This window comes from Vanessa tameamea, chromosome 8 (assembly GCF_037043105.1).
Source record: "Vanessa tameamea isolate UH-Manoa-2023 chromosome 8, ilVanTame1 primary haplotype, whole genome shotgun sequence".
Classification (NCBI taxonomy): Eukaryota; Metazoa; Arthropoda; class Insecta; order Lepidoptera; family Nymphalidae; genus Vanessa; species Vanessa tameamea.
In genome coordinates, this window is record NC_087316.1 from 8,421,810 (window position 1) to 8,441,929 (window position 20,120).

The 20,120-nt window shown below is 33.6% G+C and overlaps 1 protein-coding gene across 4 annotated transcripts in view; it reads left to right on the forward strand.

Moving 5' to 3' along the window:
• The window catches only part of LOC113400090 (transcription factor Sp9), a 77,349-nt gene extending 57,761 nt beyond the window's left edge, over positions 1–19,588 (forward strand). For all 4 annotated transcript variants that reach the window (XM_026639488.2, XM_026639491.2, XM_026639489.2 and 1 more), the window contains one exon: positions 17,593–19,588. In XM_026639488.2, the coding sequence (XP_026495273.1) occupies positions 17,593–18,720 (1,128 nt within the window). In that variant the 3' untranslated portion in view covers positions 18,721–19,588. The remainder of the gene's footprint in view (positions 1–17,592) is intronic.
• The last annotated feature ends 532 nt before the right edge of the window (positions 19,589–20,120 follow it).

Here is a 20,120-nt window from a genome sequence, read left to right on the forward strand (position 1 = left end):
ATACCACTAACATAGTGTTAAGAATATCACAGAAGTGCCGCTAACATTAAATAGTTCTAATAAAATCAACACAGAGTTAAGAATAACATTCGTGAATCGATGAGGACACATCGATACATCAAATCCAATATGCGTGTCTAATAGATTTTTTTAGCTCTGGCCCATTCACAACGCTCACAGCGTGGAGCCCCGTCAATGGCCATTGTGGCATTGAGCCGAACCGACAGACAAACTTTTATTTGTAATGCCCCTAAATGGCTGTTGTCGGGATTAAGGTGCTTGATGCATTGTCATTTCCAAGTGCTAGAAATGGACAATTCCGATGTGGTACAGTTACCTTTATATTAGCTTAAAATGGCACAAAGGTTTTACGAGATCTGTCACTTTTGATAGGAGAGATACTTTTGTTGCTGAGATTAAACACTTTAAACGGAGATTACGGTCATTTTGAGTGTTTACATTCGATGCACTTTAAAATTACTTTTAAAAATGTTAGGTTATACTTTATCCCTTTCGTAAATAATACCCATTAAAATTGTTATACCTATTTATTTATCATATTAGGTAGGTATAGTCTAGGCCAATGTGGCTGAGTCAGGTACATATGGACCTTTAATCTATCAAGAAATCTAGTGTCCTACCTAAAATAACTAATCTAAACTTTAAAAATTGAAGTTCTTTCGACCTTATAGATTTGGAGAGGCAAAATGCTTACCTGAAGGTGTTTTATTACGTTTAGATTTCCAGCACACTTACTTTATGAAAAGGCTAACGAACTATCTGTACGGGAACTATTTAAAATTACAAAACAATAGTAGATACCTTAATAGTATTCTAGCCCTTTGATAAGAAAAGAAATGGCAGTCCCATTCCTATAGTTTTCAATAAGACCAGCACCACGAACTTACAATAAGCTTAATATTAAATAAAAAAGATTTAAGAATATATTTACTGTTGCATATTCGATTTAATTCAATATGTACACACACATGCATACATTCACTTACATATCTTTAAAGTTTTTTATTATATTTAATTTAATAAATATATTTTTATTTTATCTGTACTACGTTGAACAAAATACAACGCCTATCTACATATATCGTAAAGTTTTGGACAGATACCTACCTACTAACTCCCGTCATACAGCTTATTCGAGATTGAGATTCAGGACAAACATAAAATATTACTGGTTATTTAAATAAAATTAGCGTTATAAAAAAAAGAAACAATGTTAGGGGTCGTTTATGTAAGCGAAAGAAAATTATCTTAGGTACTTTAAGTGTCGTCTCATAACTTCATCATCAACTCAAATCAACAACAAAGTGCCTTTACTAAGTAGGTTGGTATAAAAATACGATTTATTGGACAATAAAAGTAATATTAAATCGTGAACGAACTAGGCACTTGGATTTCCAAACTCTCATCACAGTAAATCCTTGACACCTCAATGAAGGATTGTTACAGAGAATATACTAAAAAAGAAACGAGATGTTGACAGTCAATATGAAAAGAAAGCAAAGAAATCATTAACACTTCATCCGAAATGATCTAATTAAAATATTTGTCTCATGAAGCAATTATGAAAATAATAAATCCGTTCCGAGGACGGTAGCGACGGCACCCCACCATATATCTTTTTTATCGCCGCAACGACGTGTTTAACCCGTTCATTGACAAAAGGTATTTAAATTAAGCTGTCGAGGAAATTATATTTACTGCTCAACGACATACCGACCAACCGTTAAATGCTCACGTGATTTCTGTTACGCTTTTAGATTTGTCGGTAATATTTGAAATTGGAACGTATTCAATTTCGTTTTCATTTCATACAATTTTTAATCTGCTAATCTTGAAACTTAGGTATATTATAAGGGATGTAGGTATATAGGTACTTAAGTATACCAATTTTTAAGTGACAGAATTCTAGGTTTTTTATGATGGTAAGTGGTCACCACCGCCCATAGACAATGCGCAATCAACCTTGGGAAGTAAGATGCCTGTAGTTACACTGGCTCACTCACCCTTCTAACGGAACACAACAATACTGGCTACTGCCGTTTGGCGTTAGAATATCTGATGAGTGGGTGGTACATACTCAGAAGGGCTGACACCAAGTGTAACCTCTGACTTTAGGCAATACTAGTAACTCATTTATTAGAAAGATGTTAATTTGTTTTGACTAGTAAAATCAGATTATAATGTTGTTAAAATGTAGATAAAACAAACCTAAACCGTTAATAAAATGTTTTTCAAACCAGTAAAGATAAATGAAGTGTTAATTAAATCTTCCCGAAGTTATTTATGCTAGCATCCATCAACGAAACGTCAGTCGCGCGACAAATTTAACAATGCGAGTGAGACACAATACGCAGAAAAAACATTCGATAATGACGTGCGAATCTGTCAAGATAATGTGTTTTACGAAATTTATCGAGCAACTCGAATTCCTTTTGGTGGAAATAATTTTACACCCAATTTCGCTTCAGATTTCATTCAATTAACATTTCAAGGTTCCGTTGTAAAGCTAGCTTACTATATAATTCTAATGACAAATATATTATTTTAATTAATTTAAAATACAGTCAATATTTTTGTTAATTGAAATATTTAAATAATCTGTACGGGCAGCCTAGCGATGTGAATGTCGCAGATTTGACCACATGGACTACATAACAGATTGGATAAAAGAAATAGAAGTATAAACTGGTATTGCTAATATTCTGTAATAAACAGCGAATTGCAATGAAGTAATACTTAATAATAAATGACTTCGGGAGATATATTTTACCAAGCTCTCATTCATTGTGTAGATAGGTATGTACCTATATGCGTGTGTTGTGTATTTATGACGAATGCATTTGGTATACAGCCGTATATTATCATACCGTGTGTTCCCATGTTTTATGGTTATATTCAATTACCATGTACCATCTGGGTGCTCCGATACGAAGTCACTCAATTTATTCAAACTTCGTAAAACATGTATCAACTTCAAACTTCCATTACAAGTAAAATATAGGTTTTCGACTCATTTAAACTAAATAATGTTCTTTCTGTTCCATTTGTACATAAATATGTATGTATTGAAAGGAAAGAGACAAGACAGAGTTTACTTTTGCGTTTAAAAACATTTCTTAAATTGAAATAATATACCGAAATTCAGTTCTAATATCGTACCAGCAGAACTAAACAGTTTACCTGTCTGCTTATTGATATCAATTTACATTTCGACTGGTTGACCGCTACAAAAGTTGAAGTGCTGCAACGCAATCTAATAACGAATTACAAAGAGGAAAAATATACAGCAAAAAATATTATCATATCGACCATGGCCTTGTCGTACAGAACACCTCACCAAAGATTCCTCATAATCAATTAATCCTTTAGGAATGCATAGGGAACAATCATAAAAGTATTCATATTTATTTATATAGATAGGTACATAAAGCTGACCACACACTACCATACCTACTTATTTCTAGACATACTTCATGACAGTCGGCGTAATGTTGATTACATGTGAACTTTCCAGGTTCCTTATTATTGTGTTACAAAGGTTATTAATTTTTAATTCACAATTATTACTTTCAAACAAGCATCTTTCATAATTTGCCTTGTTTAATTTACTTAACTATCACTAACAAAAAACGATGAAAGAAAATGTATATTATGTTCAAGCCATTTAAAAGTCTGCATACTTCGTTATAATGTGAAGTATAGATTATAACAATTTGAAATACATACAAAAATGACTTGTATCACATTGTGTTAAGTGTGAATATCGCTTGTATGTATAATATTGTATTGTAGGGCTATAGAATGGATATTGTAATTTATTCAGGACATGTCTATTGCGGTTTTAAAGCGTAAAAACAGCTCAAACAGCTTGACCATAGGGACGCTACGGTTTCCTGCCCTCGCCACAAATGACCTTTTAAAATACCCGGCTATACATATTAATGACTCATGAATCGATGATATTGATGGCAAATTGTGTCATATAATTATTAAGATTGGAAACAGCTGACTGCTTCAACAGTGAAAGGTGCTGGATATAATATCACCATTAGCATACTAAATAATGATTGTTACACACGTCAAGTAAATGACATGAAATTTAACGTACTTAGATAATGACTTAAGTATCCTTATTTTCCGAAAATATGCTATTTCTTATTGATGACTTTATCTTGTGACGTCATTAAGTACCTATAGTTTAAGTTTAACGTTCTATAATATCTAGACATGCGTCATGCTCTGCCAATTTTGATTTCGTTACTGAAACGTTTTTATGTTGTATACAAATATAAGTTTACTTTTGTTTATGACAGATATAAACAATTGCCCATATCTGGGCTTATATGCATTGTTTTTTAAAAAAGAATATTATAGTTGTTGTTATACATTAATGCAATATCAGAACGGATGTACTGCAAATCTGTACTGCAAGGAATAGGTTACTCGAATTCTTACAATTTTCACTCTGTAATAAATATCTCGAGTTACCAAATATACCCACAAATTACAAAGAATGTTTAAACCTGAAATGGTAAATTGTTAAAAATAAATTACTCAATATGCCATTTCTTTTACTTATTGCGAAATTCGAAGTGAACTATGGAATAATTCACTTTTTATCTCACTTGTGAAATGTTGACAAGCGACTTAAAGTGATACGCCATTTAAATACGTGTATCCTATAAATTTTATAATTATTATTGTCAATGTCACATATTACATTCTGACATTTCACACTCGTGTTCTAAGGAGATCGAGTTTCTTGTTACAGAATAGCCCAACTGATTAGTGGTTTTTATTTTACCCCGATAATAGAGCTCTATTTTGGTGTTTCACGTCAGAGGTGTAAAAAATTGTAAACGAAAATATTCGAAACGAAATTTATTTTATTTTATCAATATAATAAAATTAGTGTTTTATGTTTGTCCTTCTCATTGTAGTCATTCATCCGATTATAATATAACATTGATGAGTTATATAGGTAGGTGTGATTGTACTTCAACATAGACATTAGATAGATTAGATAGACAAGTAGAGCAAATTATATCGTGACATTTATCAATTTAGTTAAAATACATGTCCCCCTCCTCGTATAACCTGAATTCCTTCAAACGAGGCGTGAAGCGGCATCTTGCGGGCTTGTATGGCGAGGGCGACTAGTGCAGTTCATTCCTCCTGACTGCACTGACCGTCTTCGCGATTGGGTTTACCATCACGTCGATTAGAGTCCTATACCCGATTAATATAAAAAAAGAATTATTAAAATAATTTTCTATACCATACATACTTGAATATACATATTATTTATATAACCATCGAATTTTCTTCAGGAAATGTAGGTACGTGTGAACGAACCAGCATAATAATACACGGGAGAAAAGCAAGGTGTTACCGCGCCGGTCAATTACACACTAATATGATTCACTGTTTATAATCTGTAGTCAATCATTAGTCTCCGGATAAATACAAGGTTACTTGCGTATGTCGGTATACCGTCATGTTTAACTTTAGTTTTTACTGCTCCATGTCATGAAATATGCAACAACCGTAATTGTATTTGCTTACAATTTTAATTTTCTTTCGTAAAAGATACATCCGGAACCAATGAAATGGATTGAGTAACTAAAAAAAAATATTTAATACCGATAATGAAGTTTTTATAAGATTTTTTTTTTCTTTTTTTTAAGATAATTTCAACCAACCGAATGAGCTGAAATTTTGGTACTGATGACAAAAAAAATCTAGTAGCATATATTTTTTTTAAGCAGAACATTATATTTTTTTTTAAATTGAAAATGTATACTACATACTCCATCTGCCAAATGATTCTCATTTTTAAAAACTCTGATAAGGTTTTAGATCCTCAAAGTGCCTGATTCGGTCATCATTAATGTCATCAGAATCGGCTGTAGTCGGCTTCTGTGTTTATAGGTAATTTTTTACTTATATGGAAAAATAGACCTTTAGTCAAAATCATAAAATGCGATAATCGCGTGGCAGGGCTTGTAGGGTATTTGCAACTCATTGCATTAGCCGGGCTTGTTAGTGGCGCGGTGCGGGCAGCGGTAATGAAGGTAAGATGCAAGTCATGAGGGTAGAGGCGCCGCGCCGTCATCGCGCCCTGTCAATACGTGATGCCTCGACAGCGGAGAAGGTTATTTTCAAAGGCGCACCACTAATTAATACCCACTAGTCTATAAAAAGTGAAGGAGCGGTAACTTCTTTGTTCTACTGTCGACGCGACCTACCAATACGGTTGCCTATTTGTGTCGATGAAATATGGACGAGGATGTTTAATGGGGGGCTGATGACTATTTATATAATTTTGCTTTTATTTATTTGACCAACGAAATGATTATAAGGAATAAAAAAACGAGTTCCAATCCAATATGTAAATGAAAACAAAGACTCTATCACTTATATAAGAAAGGATATAAATAATACAATTTTATGACGAGTAAAACCTTTTTTGTTTAACAACCCCGTTTCAAATGTCGCTAACAGTGTCAAGACATCAATTAATTTAGCACGTTGTTCACAAAAGAAAGGCTGAGGCACCCCGCAGGCGCCGCCCGCCGCGTCCCCGTCACTCGAACTAATCTGGCTTATCAAATAACCGTAACGGATTCGATATAAACCATCTAACAGTGACTCGCATATACAGATATTATCCAACTTTGTTCTATTTCGCAACGCTATCTGCACATACAAAAAAATGGTTGACGCATTCTCTCAATTTCGTTGGTGTAATATTTTTTTTGGCATGCTAAGGCTTGCGGACAAATGTTACATTTGATGGTAAGTGGTCACCAATGCCTATACACATTGACGCCGTAAAAAAAAATAACAGTTCCTTAAATCGCCAATGCGCCACCAACCTTGGGAACTGAGATGTTATACCTCTTGTGCATGATAGGACACACCACTGGGTCAATTAGACCCTGACTAACTGGGTCAAAATTCATTGACACGGTAGCAGAAGCTACCGTTGAGAACAAGCCCGGGCAAGGAGGTATGCCTCGAGCCCCGTACCCGGCTTGACCCATGGCCAAGCAGGAGGAACCAACTCTCTGTGCATGTAGGCACTGGCTCACCTTTGATACTGGATACTAGGTATTGCTGCGTTGGGTATATGATACGTGAATGGTACACGTACGCAGACGGGCTTGCGTGAAGCCCTTCTACCAAGTAAAAAAATCAAATATGTTTTCCACCACATAGTCAATATAATATGTAAATAGTCGTATTGTTTAATTCCACCTTAATTATTAGCTCTATTTACTAACGTTATGTAGAGTAAAACTGTTCAGAACACCTGACGAATATGTCTACTCTACATCCTTCTATACAGCGGTCGTCGAGCGTGACGTTGATTATTTATTACGAATCCCATTCTATATTATCTATACATACTAGATATATTATGCATTATATTATAAAAACATGGACCATAACTTATATTTATATTGTTAGGTAAGCGTCTTTAAAAAAAGATTCGAAAAATACTTTTTCAGATTGCATTTCCACAGATATTCTTTAAGATATTATTTATCTGTAGTTTAAGACAACTTTAAATTTTTGCCACAACTTTAAAAACTTCAAATGAAATATTACAATAAAATTATTTATAATCAACTCTGTTTATATATTTGCATTTAGAGGGAAACATTGTAATTTGAAATTGAAATTCACAAGGGACATAACGTCTGACTACCAGTTACTTATCTTATAATATATCGCCAAATGTCAATACTAGTGTGTAGTAGTTTTGCGCTTGTTGAACAGCCAGTGTTATTACAAGCAAAAGGGATACAACATAAGGCCCAAGGTTGGTTGCGTATTGCCGATATACGGGATGGTTTATATCTCTTATATACCAATGAATGGATATTAATCATTACTTACCATCATTGTTATTCGATAAATTAAAAAAGAATCCCCTTTGAAGTGTTAGAGTACATTTATGAGAAAGAGTTTTATTTCATCGGTTTATATTTTGCACGGTAAAGTAATAACATTGAAAGGATCTCATAAATCCGCAACAACACCAAACTGTAAAACCATTGCACACGTCCCATTATGTCCATTATAAGTACTATCGGAAATTGCAACTATCAACTGTAGCATCCGGCTTTTAACTGTAAATTTTCCGTTGGCAATTTGTTATTGTGTAAGATTGACGGATTTAAACAAATGGCATTTCCTTTTGTTTGAGCTACTATTAACTTAACTTGCTTGAGCCATAAATCTTACTGACAAACTATAACTAAATTATATAGTTTAGATAAGAATAGAATAAATGTTAAAGTCTGTGTAAATGTATATTTTCTAATCAAATAAATAATAACTAGAGTTTACATAGCGGTCATTATTTTTTCTACTGTTATTTATTTTTAATTTTTATTGATAACATTAATGCTCCTCAATAGGTAACTATTGAGGTAAAAAATAACAAACAAAAAAAGGTTAAAGAACAGTGAAGGCACTGAACTCTTTTGCCTATGCCAATTTATATGTAGGTACATATTAAAAAAGATAAAATTAAAATACTAAATGTAAACAAATACACTATTTAACAAAACTAACAAATTGACATTTCAAATAAAAACGATCCCAAATCCCAGGATACTTAATATTAGAGGGTCGTAATGGTACCATTAGCTCCCTCCGCAAATATTTTATGCTCCTCTACGACGCAGACAAACCGCCATGAATACTCCACACTTCACTCGAGGGCTTTGAATCGCGCCTGCCATTAATGGTCACAACGTTCACTTTGTTGATCTCTGGAAGGGCCCTTAGTTAACAGATAGTTAATATTTTAAATATATTGAGCTTACATTGCGAGTTTCTAGGTAATTACGTCTTATGCACTTATTCACAATTATCTTTTAAGTTAAGTATGACGAACCTATAGCGTTGTGGTATCTGCGGTCAGTTCATTCAGCACGTCCGATGTTACTCATTCATAACTGACCCAAGCCGCAACTTGCCACTCGTAGTAGAATCATTACATACAGTTTAGAACAACTTGTGGTCACAATTAAAGAGCATTTATACGTTAAATGCATCAAATTTAGCTTTAATAACTTTATATAGTTTAGTATTGATTTAAACGAGAGCGTTTCCGATAAGAGTTAGAAACACAAAATGGAAACGAATCTGTTGTACTCAGGTGGTCGCGTGGCTTAGACCGCCCGCTGCGGCCGACACTGCGCTATGCTAATTCAATTGTGTTATGAGAGCGGATAGCGGCGAGCGATACCATCGGCTCCGCCCGCATTATCATAATAATGCGCGAGTCACCTCGCAGACGCGCCTTGACGGTGTCGACATGTTCAATATCCGATATACAAACGATACATGACTACAGAATTAAATATGCACCACATGTAAGCAACATCGTATAAACCTTGTTATAGCGAGTCGCCAGAAAATATAGTTTAAGCTTTGAAACGATCTTGTCGAGTCACGGAGAGGCATCATCTAATCGATTCGCAGAAGTGTGAAAAGTGGCGAAAGCGGTTCTCATGGAGCTTCGCCCGCGGCCACAGCCCCGATACTCACAGTTCTTGTCGACGATTACATTCATCTAGCGGGATGCAAATTGAATTATGGGACTTTTTGTGGCCTTTCATTGTTTAATATCACCGCTTTGTTCTTGCGCCGCTCTGTAAGTACGTGACGATCGAACACTCAGCGCCTTGTAATCGCTCGCTATCTTCCCCAACTCGCGCGCCGCAATTGTTCTGTTGCACTCTTGTTCGTGACGGCAAATTATAGTGTTTTATTTTATTACTTGCCTAATTATTGCTATTGTTACAAATAACTGTGTTCTTCTGTAACCGACTTTATTACGTTATTCGATATCAGAATATTATATCAATTTCAAACATCGTCTGTCGGACACGTATCTACTTCATCAAAAGACCATTAAAATGAAAAAAACTTTAATTAAATATGGATAAAAAATTACTACATTTATGAATTTTTATATTGTTTGAAGCGAGTATAATTGTTTGAAATTATGAGACATGACTGTGAGACAATTATTGTGTCTATTGATGGGCTCTACAAAACATTATCATTGTCTTTGCCATTTGGTTTGGGCCCTGAAGGCTTTTGAAACAGTAATACGTCTCAAATTATTTTTTAAAAATGCTTTAATTAAAACAAAACTGTATAAAACACAATTAACTGCACTTAAACATCAATTAAAATAATGAACGTCATATGTTTTATTGTATCGCGTAAAATGTCATGTTAAATTCCTACTTTTGCAGTTGCCATGTCTGTATCGTTGCGGTTTCTTAACATTTTTACGTTGGTAAGTACCTAAATGACAAAGTTGTATCTGATATTATACAGAATTTAAACGGCATATGTACAAGTATAAAACATTAACCGCCATAAATAAGTCGGATCTTACAATAGTGACTGAGATTGCCTCAGGCAACGTGTTCGAAACATTTTATTCGTTTGTTTGTTTGTTACTATCATAAATGGAGCTAATTATTATAATTTCTGTGAAAATTATTGGAATTATCTTGCTACCAAAAAATACGTGAATTTAAATGGAGTTTAACGATCTTTTCTTGGAACTGCAGAGACTCGGCCGAAGGCGATGTCGAACCGCACGCAATGTTGTAAGAATTATTTTGCATCAACCTTGAACTTATCTTTGCTTTTAATATGAGGCCAATCAGTTTTTAATGAAATGCTTTTTATAGTTTTTAATTATTATTGAATTTGAATTTTATTAGAACACAGCAAAAGTTAAAAAAAAATAATCAACATCGATTCGAAAGGACAGTAAAATTAAAAAAAAATACTGGTACAATTAATTCACGGGCGTAGCACTGTTGACTGAACTCTGGACGTTAATAAATAACATTTTAATAAACTCATAGTTATAATTGCGGATTTATTTCAATCTTGTTACGTATCATTTCATTTTTTATGGTCAAATTTATATAGTATTGTACTTTTACAACGTAACTAATTCTCGTGAAGAATATCGAGTAATGATATGATGTTACAGAACAAAGAGGTATGGAAGGGGATCCCTTGTTTCCATTTCGTCGCTCGTTTTTTACCGAGTGTCAGAACTGGTTTATCAAATTGGTGCTCCTATTATCTGCACTCCGCCGGTGAAGGTCGGCCGACACTTTAGAATTTTGGAGCAGATTCCATCACGCAAAATATTACTAGATATTTTTTGTAGCCGAAAACAAATTCTATAATCATTTTCCTAAAAATCCAAATTGTATTTTAAATATATCAATGACTAAGAAAAACAAAAATATGTTAAAAATATTGTTTAAACACTATAAATAATTCAGGTATACGATATATGACAGTTACATTAGCTGGAACAAATATTTTTTGTAAACATAGTACAATTTTTAACGTCTGTTAAAACTACTCTGGTGAGTGAAGGCGTGAAACCACGCTAGTTATAATGGTCATTAGACCGCTTCACGCGCCCACATGGCGGTCTCGAATTGTGCCGCAACAAATTATTTATTTAAATGGAAATTATCGACTTGTGACGTCCGCTTTTCACGCGCATGTGTGATTAATTCAAACGACATATGCGTCAGAGGGTCTCGTTTTTGTGTCCGGATTGAAAATCTCACGGTCTATTGATGATGTTCAACTTTTACTTTGTTCTATTCCATTTTTAAATTTGCAAAATTTGTTTTCAGATTGGTCGAATGTACCTAGTAAATATATAATTTTTTTAATTAGCACTACATTTTAACTGGTTTAGTCCGTAGGTAGATAGCATTACAGTTTATCTTACGACAAACTATATTATGCAACTATATCAACATTGAATCTATTTATTCATTTAATATTTTTTATCAACAGTCGTTTTCGATTTAACCTTGAATACCATTTTGAAAACTATCAATACATTTTCTTTAAGGCTATAAGACAATTGTCAAATAAAATAACAAAATTGTATTATTTATTTTAATTTTAAATTAATATAAAAAATAGACTTAATAGCCAAATGCAACAGCAGTTCGTAATTATTAAACCGTTGAAAATAAATACCATTCTTAATAATAATAATCATTGAATGAATAAATAAATAAATAATAATAAATGAAATATTTGAAATAAATATTGTTATCAATTATATTATACTCAACAAATAAACATATTCTCGTAGTAAGTCGTTACAGCGACAGCATTTCACAGTCGGTCGCTCGCGTGTGATGTCGGTTAATGTCGAAATAATGCCTCGCCATCATTATCTTTTACTTAATTCCAAACTACTAGTTTTACAAAGAATCCTGAAATAACAAACCTTAAATAAACCTTAAATACTGTTTTGTTGATTTATAACTTTTTTATTCGTTTCTGAGTATCATTGAGTCATGAAGTGAGTTGTTATACTTATTACTATTAGTTATTTTATTTATTATTCATTGTAACCATTTTTATGAGATACACAACTAGGATCTATTTTTGTTTGCTTATTTTAAAAAATCAGTTTATTCCTTACAAATTTTTTCACTTTTTATAAGAAAATACATAGTATTTCATCAGAATATTTGATTTTATTTCTACCTTACCCAGGGTAGTAAATAGTTACTTAAAGAAATTCATCTTTATATTTAATACCATTTAGAAATTACTCATCATTTTCCTTACAATCTCATAGGATAGTGACCTGCTTACAAATAAAAAAACTAATTCCAATACTATATGTTCTACATAACTATATAATAAAAAACATTACTATTGAGTATTCCATGAACAGAGATTGTGAAGTCGACTTCTATCATCAAATACAAACAATACAAAGCGTATGTACCACACTATATTCTGGATGGCACAACTAATCAATACATCCCCTTATGTGTCGAATTACTGGCGACGGAATAGTACCCCTTCCGTCATCCTTGCTCGTAATTAGGCAGTTTATTATAGAAGAGCTTCGAATTATTCCGTAATTTGATGTCATATTCTAATTGGAAACAGAGTAATAATTATTCATATGTCCTAAGCAACGTACCTACTTACAATTTAAGCAAGTAATTTGTAATATGTTAATGTTTTAAATTATTTTAAGTTTTTATGTGTTTGACATTTGTTATTTATCTGTTTAACATTTTTCAGTATATCTGTATAAAATTTGCGTGCACGGAAAAACCAACTGATTATATATATTTTTTTTAATTCTAATTTTTTTCACTTGTCCCTATTGCAAAGGTTTCCTCCTTCGTCGCTATAGCTAGACATAGTATTAAATATTATCTGAAAAAAATATCTAACATTAAACATTCATAATAAAGGGATAGTCTTGTCTTAAGTAGGTATAACAAGCTTCCAGATGCAAGCAGTTTTCTGGTCTCCCCTCGCCCCAAAAAATATTTTTAAATTATCTTCTAGCCTCTCCTATGATATCCAAGACTTGACCATTATCGGCGATGCGGCCCCCAATACGCTTTGCCCTGGGTAAAGATGGGCCTGGGGAAAGCAAACTTTTCAAATTAAATAAAAATATAATCACAGACAAATAAATAGCTATGCAAATATATAAACTTACTAAATAAAAAAAAAACAATCTTTAACGTGTAAAATGAGCAGTGATTTCCCATCACAGCGCCGCGACGGCGGAACTCCGAAGCGTACAGCGTACGATTTCACCCGGAATTAACTGGATAATACTATAATAGTGCAATTAGCCATCGGCAATTTGCTCTCGTATTATCGACATTGAATTATACTCGAGCTATTTCGTTATAAGTTCAGATATCGAACAGGAGTCATAGCTGTTAGTACAAGATTATAAAATGAAACTATTTAAAGTCAAGGAAAATTTATTCATATTAATATATTTTATAATATGGCGATTCTGTTATGTTAATTTTGAAAATGGAATTAATTTTTATTTATTTATGTATGACATTAATAATTGGAAATGGAATTTAAAACATTCAAATATTATGAGATCCATAAATTAAAAAAAAGAAGTACAGTAATTCAAACTTGCCATGTAAGTTACACAGATTATATAAACAAAGAATTTAAAATATCGTGTTCTTGTAATAAATATCCAATTCGAGTTTGTTGTGAGCACTCGATTACTAGTATCATTATATTCAACGGCGTGTTGTCGAAAAAATATTAGGTCATAAGTATAGTTATGAATTTTATGAAATACAATTTCCTCTGTAACGACTTCACGATCATCTTAATAACACGTCGAGGGCTAAGCGTTTCGCTTGAATATTCATTTCGGTTCATCATAATTTTGGTAGATAATTTAAAATTATCCAATCTGAACCGCGCCAGCGTCGTATGTGCTCCGATAATTTTTTTCTCAAAGTTATTTATTGCGTTAAGCTGTTATATGTTTTTGTGATATATAAACACTCATTTATAATCGTAAGCGATTTTTTTTTGTTGCAATGTTTTTATGAGTAAGGTATAATATCTAATCTAATAAAAATATAATTTAAAATACGAACCACTATTTTTTTTGTAATAAAGATTTTTAAAAATACTAATTAGTCTGCAGTGGAGCGGAGTGGTGGGAAATAAGACTTCAAAGGTTACTTAGTACCTAGTAGTTGTACGAGTGAGACAGTGTAACTGCAGGCACAAGGGATATAACATTTCAGTTCCCAACAATGGTGAGGGATTGGCGATGTAAGGAATGGTCAATATTTCTTAAGGTGCCAATGACTTTGAGCGGTGACTTACTATCAAGTGGCTCATCCGTCCGCCTACCTATTACAAAAAAATATATATTTCCTCAGTGTCTGAGCAAAGTAAAGCAACGGGTAATTAGCTTCCTGCAATTTCAGCAATTTAACTCTACTTAAGTTCAACGAAAATAAATCAGAGGAGATTATATGACATGACAATGGTTGTTTATTGACACTAATACTTTATTGGCATACATATTATTTAATGGTGTGTTGTTAAAAATTATAAGAAAAACATGTTCATCAAATTTAAAAAAAAGATACTGTTTACCTCTATATTGTTATGAGATTGACATCACACGAACTAAAAAAAAAATATAATACTTCACATTACATATAATTACAATGAAAACAATAATTATTTCGATCACTTAAAATAATATAATAGAAACAAAATGTCTTCAGTCGTCGTCAAAGTACTGTTATTATGTTGTTATAGAAGTATACAAATACGATATAGGATTTATTAAGTACGCATTGATTAACTTAATAACTCCCGTTTCTAGTTAATAGCGAAGCTTGCCCGCAATTTAGTAATTCGATTTATTGGCCTCTTTAAAACATCCGGCTACCTTTCGAGCCACGTAATTTGCTTTATTATTTTTCTTATTAAACAACTGCAAATTATATTTTATAATTGTATAAACCAGTGTGATAATATTGAAAGATGTTTACTTTAAATATTTCAATACTAATTAATTATATAGTAATTATTACCTAGCTAGTCCACTTTTTTATATATACATATATTTAATATTTTTTATAAGTCATTAAAATGTTATCCTTTATCCTTTATCGACCTTCCTAGGTCATTTTCGTTCGATCACATTTAGCATTTTTGACGATATTAAATAACAAACTCTACATATCAACACCTATAGGTAATTTTGTAAATAAATTTATGATTTATATTATTACGTAAGGTTATGTTAACACGTACCTACAATATTTTGTATTACTCACCGTGGAGAGATCTTTAAAGTATCAGATTCAGTATTTATTTTCTTAATAATTAAATTTATAAAATAATACACAACATACTTATTGCTGTCAGTAAAAAACCCACTCGACTCAACCACGTATCGTTCTCCGAGAGGCACATTATTTTTGACCGGCTTACCTGTTCCGATACTACAATTTCGTGCTCACGTAAGATGATTTCGTTTTATTCCGGTTCGTGTTTTTTATGACAATGATCTCCGTCATTTTTGACAAGGAAAAGGCCATCAAGTTTGTAATGCGACGTATGGCGCCGGAGTGTCGGCTCGGTCTCATCTACGCTTTGATCCAATCTGTGGTTAGTTGAGTCAGTTGACGACCAATTACCTATATCATTCTGGTCGACCCGCGCCCAAATGGAGCATAATCTCTAGCGTAATTATGACTTCAGTCATCTCACTGCTCACATCGAATCGACGCATACGCATAATTATTGTCTAGAACGGTGTGAATCACGTTAATATGATAAAATGTATGTAAAAATTTGCCAGTTTTTAAAGTATACTATATCTATTACTATTTACAGTCGTTTTACTATTGTCTTATTATTAGTATGCTTAATAATATATTATTAAATATAATAAAACAAATGTTTTTCATTAAGAATGAAATTAAGGCTTTGTGACAGTGAGAGCTTTATTGCATTTTTTAATTTAAGTAATAATTTGTTGAGTTGTCTGACTGAGAAACCTTTATTTTATAACTTATAATATAATAAAGTAATTTTAATTTTAAAATGAAACATAGTAAGGTTTGATATATAACCATGTAGGTAAACTGTATCAATATACATAAATAGATAATACGATGTTATGTAGGTACCTATATACATATACCTATATGGTGATTGGGTCTGAATAAACGATTAAAAATTATTTAAATTTATCTGAATAAGAATTGTGTCACTGAATTTTTATTACTTTAGCTTATAATGGTTTCATCTTTTACATTTTTATGTTATTTTAGCAATTATATATATACGGATAATATTCTTTAAGTTATTTGACCTGGTTCCGACTCACTGTTAAAAAATATACAGATATTCAGATTGTGGGAGTTCTTCTCCATCAACGCGACCTTGTGTCTGAATCGTGAATAAAACCATGTAATTTAAAATCAAACCTATGAAAGACTTAGATTTAGACTAAGTATTTCCAAATCTACGATATAGTGTCGCTGATTTCTATGTTTAGTCTAGAATTCGATCAAATTCAGCAGTTGTAAATCCGCGCACATTGCGGCGACAGCTGCGCCAATCACAATGTAAGGGGCGTGGTCCCGCGCCCCGTCCCGGCGACTCGTGATCCCCGGATTATATTATTGCGTACAATGAAGCTTTTTTATCGAGCCTTTGTCTCATATTAGGGTGAAATATCCGGTCGGATGTTTCTTCTCCGTTCATTTTATTGTACGCGAAATGAATACCGACGAAAGGATTGTTCGTGATTTACGCATACATTTCTGTCTCCTTTCGCTGGCGCCCTTTGCATAGGAGAGGAATAAAACAAAACCGATGTATTATAATAAGATCGGGACCGAAGTAATACCGACCGCAGCAGACAGCGTTTATTAATTACGACGTCCCGCGGCGTCGAGCGGTAGCGGTTCGGAGCTGTCACCGCTCTGCCTAATTGTAAATACGCTACCTATAAACTCCTTACAATTTATTTATATTGTTTTGAAACGCCTCGGGCTGGACCTGAACACCACTGTATTAGGTCCCATATATATTAGACTATAAATCAGACTCGGACGTTTCCCACGGTTTCAAAGTCGTTCCTTAATTAAACCTTAATAAAGTATTCATTCGAAGATATTAATTATTAATTGTCTATCTTTGCAGGAGCATCCGAGTCTACGCGGCACGCCTTTGGCGATGCTTGCAGCTCAGTGTAACAAGCTTTCAAGTAAATCGCCTCCGCCTTTAGCCGACGCAGCCGTCGGCAAAGGTTTTCATCCATGGAAGAAAAGTCCTGGCACCCACTCCCCGCCGGGCGCTGGTATCGCACCGCGGTCCCAGGCTCAGGCCTGTGCGCCGTATGCTCGGGCACCCACGTCGTGCGCTGCGGCACCATCATATGGCAATGAGCTCTACTTTCCGTCCTCCGGCGATCAGCTGCTCGGAAAGAGTGAATCAAGTGCAAGTCTCGGTTCTATGTATTCAAGACACCCCTATGAATCTTGGCCGTTCAATGTTGGAAGCGGTGGTAGCAGTGGCGCATTGAAGGCAGCAGAAATGGGGGGCGTCGGTGCGGTTGGAAGTACGTGGTGGGACGTACATAGTGGATGGCTAGACGTCGGAGGACAGATGGCAAATTATGCTGGTCAAGATTATTCCCAACTTACACATTCGCTGTCCGGCGGAGCACACTTATTGCCTCCCGCACCTCATCTATTACAAGACGCTTATAAATCGGTGCTGCCCACACAAGGATCTTTCGGTCTTCACGGTCCGGGTTCGCCCGCGCCGCCGGCTCAAGCACCATCACCCCGATCACAAAGGCGGTATGCCGGTCGTGCTACATGTGACTGTCCCAATTGCCAAGAAGCCGAGCGACTCGGTCCTGCGGGGGCTCATCTTCGTAAGAAAAACATACACAGTTGCCACATACCAGGATGTGGCAAAGTTTATGGCAAAACATCCCACTTAAAAGCTCATTTGCGTTGGCATACCGGCGAGAGACCGTTCGTTTGTAACTGGCTTTTCTGTGGCAAAAGGTTTACACGCTCTGATGAGTTGCAGCGACACCTAAGAACGCACACAGGCGAAAAGAGGTTCGCGTGTCCGGTATGCAATAAACGTTTTATGCGTTCAGACCATCTAGCAAAGCACGTGAAAACGCACAACGGTGGCAAAAAAGGCAGCTCTGAATCTTGTTCAGATTCAGAAGAGAACAGTCAGGGTGAGACCGGCGGTGGCGGTAGGTCTCCCGAGCATCCATTAGACGTGAAGCCGGGGGCGCTAGTGTGACGGGGGAGCGCGGCGCTCGCAGTGCCGCACCACGCCTCAACGCTCCTGTGATACCGCTGCCGCGAGAACATGACGCTGCCGCCGCTCTCGTCTGTACATAGCACATATCAAGCACTGTATATTAAAGTGAATTTGTAATAAAAAAATAAAGACTCGGCAGTGTGTCGCTGCCTCGACATTGTTTATGTGTTTGTGGTGAGACTTGAAAGTGTACAGTATAGATATTATAAAATATTATCTATTATATAATAACTAAATATTATATAGTAAAATAGATTAAGTAGAATCACACTCTTAGTCCAAAATCGCAGTTGTAATTTATTTCATTAATTGTTTTTATTGTAAAGATATATCTATAATAATTACCTCAAATCAACAAATGACATTAGAAAAAATAAACACAATATTTATTTATCATTTGTTTTAAACACAGTAGAAGTTTTAATTTATATGTAATATCAATATTTCAGTAAGATTTTACGAATGAGAAATGGGATGCGTAAGAAATATACAAACTAAAATAACGTTAGCTCATATTTGTGGATAAATGTATACCTACCTAATAGTAGAAATTTTTTAAATGTTTGATAATTTTCGATCTTTAAATAAAGAACAAAGCGAATGAATTTATTGAACGATGTGTACTTTTTTTTGCATTCAATATTATGTTGAATCAACGTCCAACGACTCGAAACGATGAAACTTGTTTGTGAATGTGAACCTCATACAAAACTTCGGTATGTAATTGCCATTCTCATAGCTTCATAGTTTTATGTGTAAATTAATATTTGTTATAATATGTACAAAATTGTGCGAATAAAATTGCCTGATATGATTTTATAAAAATTGAATATATTTTCCGAGTGGATATTTGCATTTTTATTTATTAATAAACCTCATTTCTATAATAGTAAACGTAATAGTTAAAATCATTAAACTTAAAAAGTAATAACAAATCGTTCAAATTTAGACAGACGAGAATCGACATATTTAAAAACATATTTTTTTATCAATTACTGTTTATTTGTAACGAAGAACTAAGTTCAAGTTTATAAATTCAAAAAAAAATCATTCTGTATCATCTGAGTAATTCGTTAATTATTTATGAACATGATATAAAAAGTACCTGACCATATATTTTTTACATTAAAACGAATCATCTGTAGTTTTAAATAATTATATATATATTTTTTTTAAATACCAAAATAAATCGTTCAAGCGAACATAATCTTTAGCTTTATAAATTAGTGTAAATTAATTTTTGAATAAAAATATTAATATATATTTATATTAATTTTAAATTTTATCTGTAATACAGAAAAGTACATTCCATTACATAAAAAATTTAAAGAAAATGTTAATTGAAAGTCAGCGTTGAAATCATCTCTGTAAGTAATATT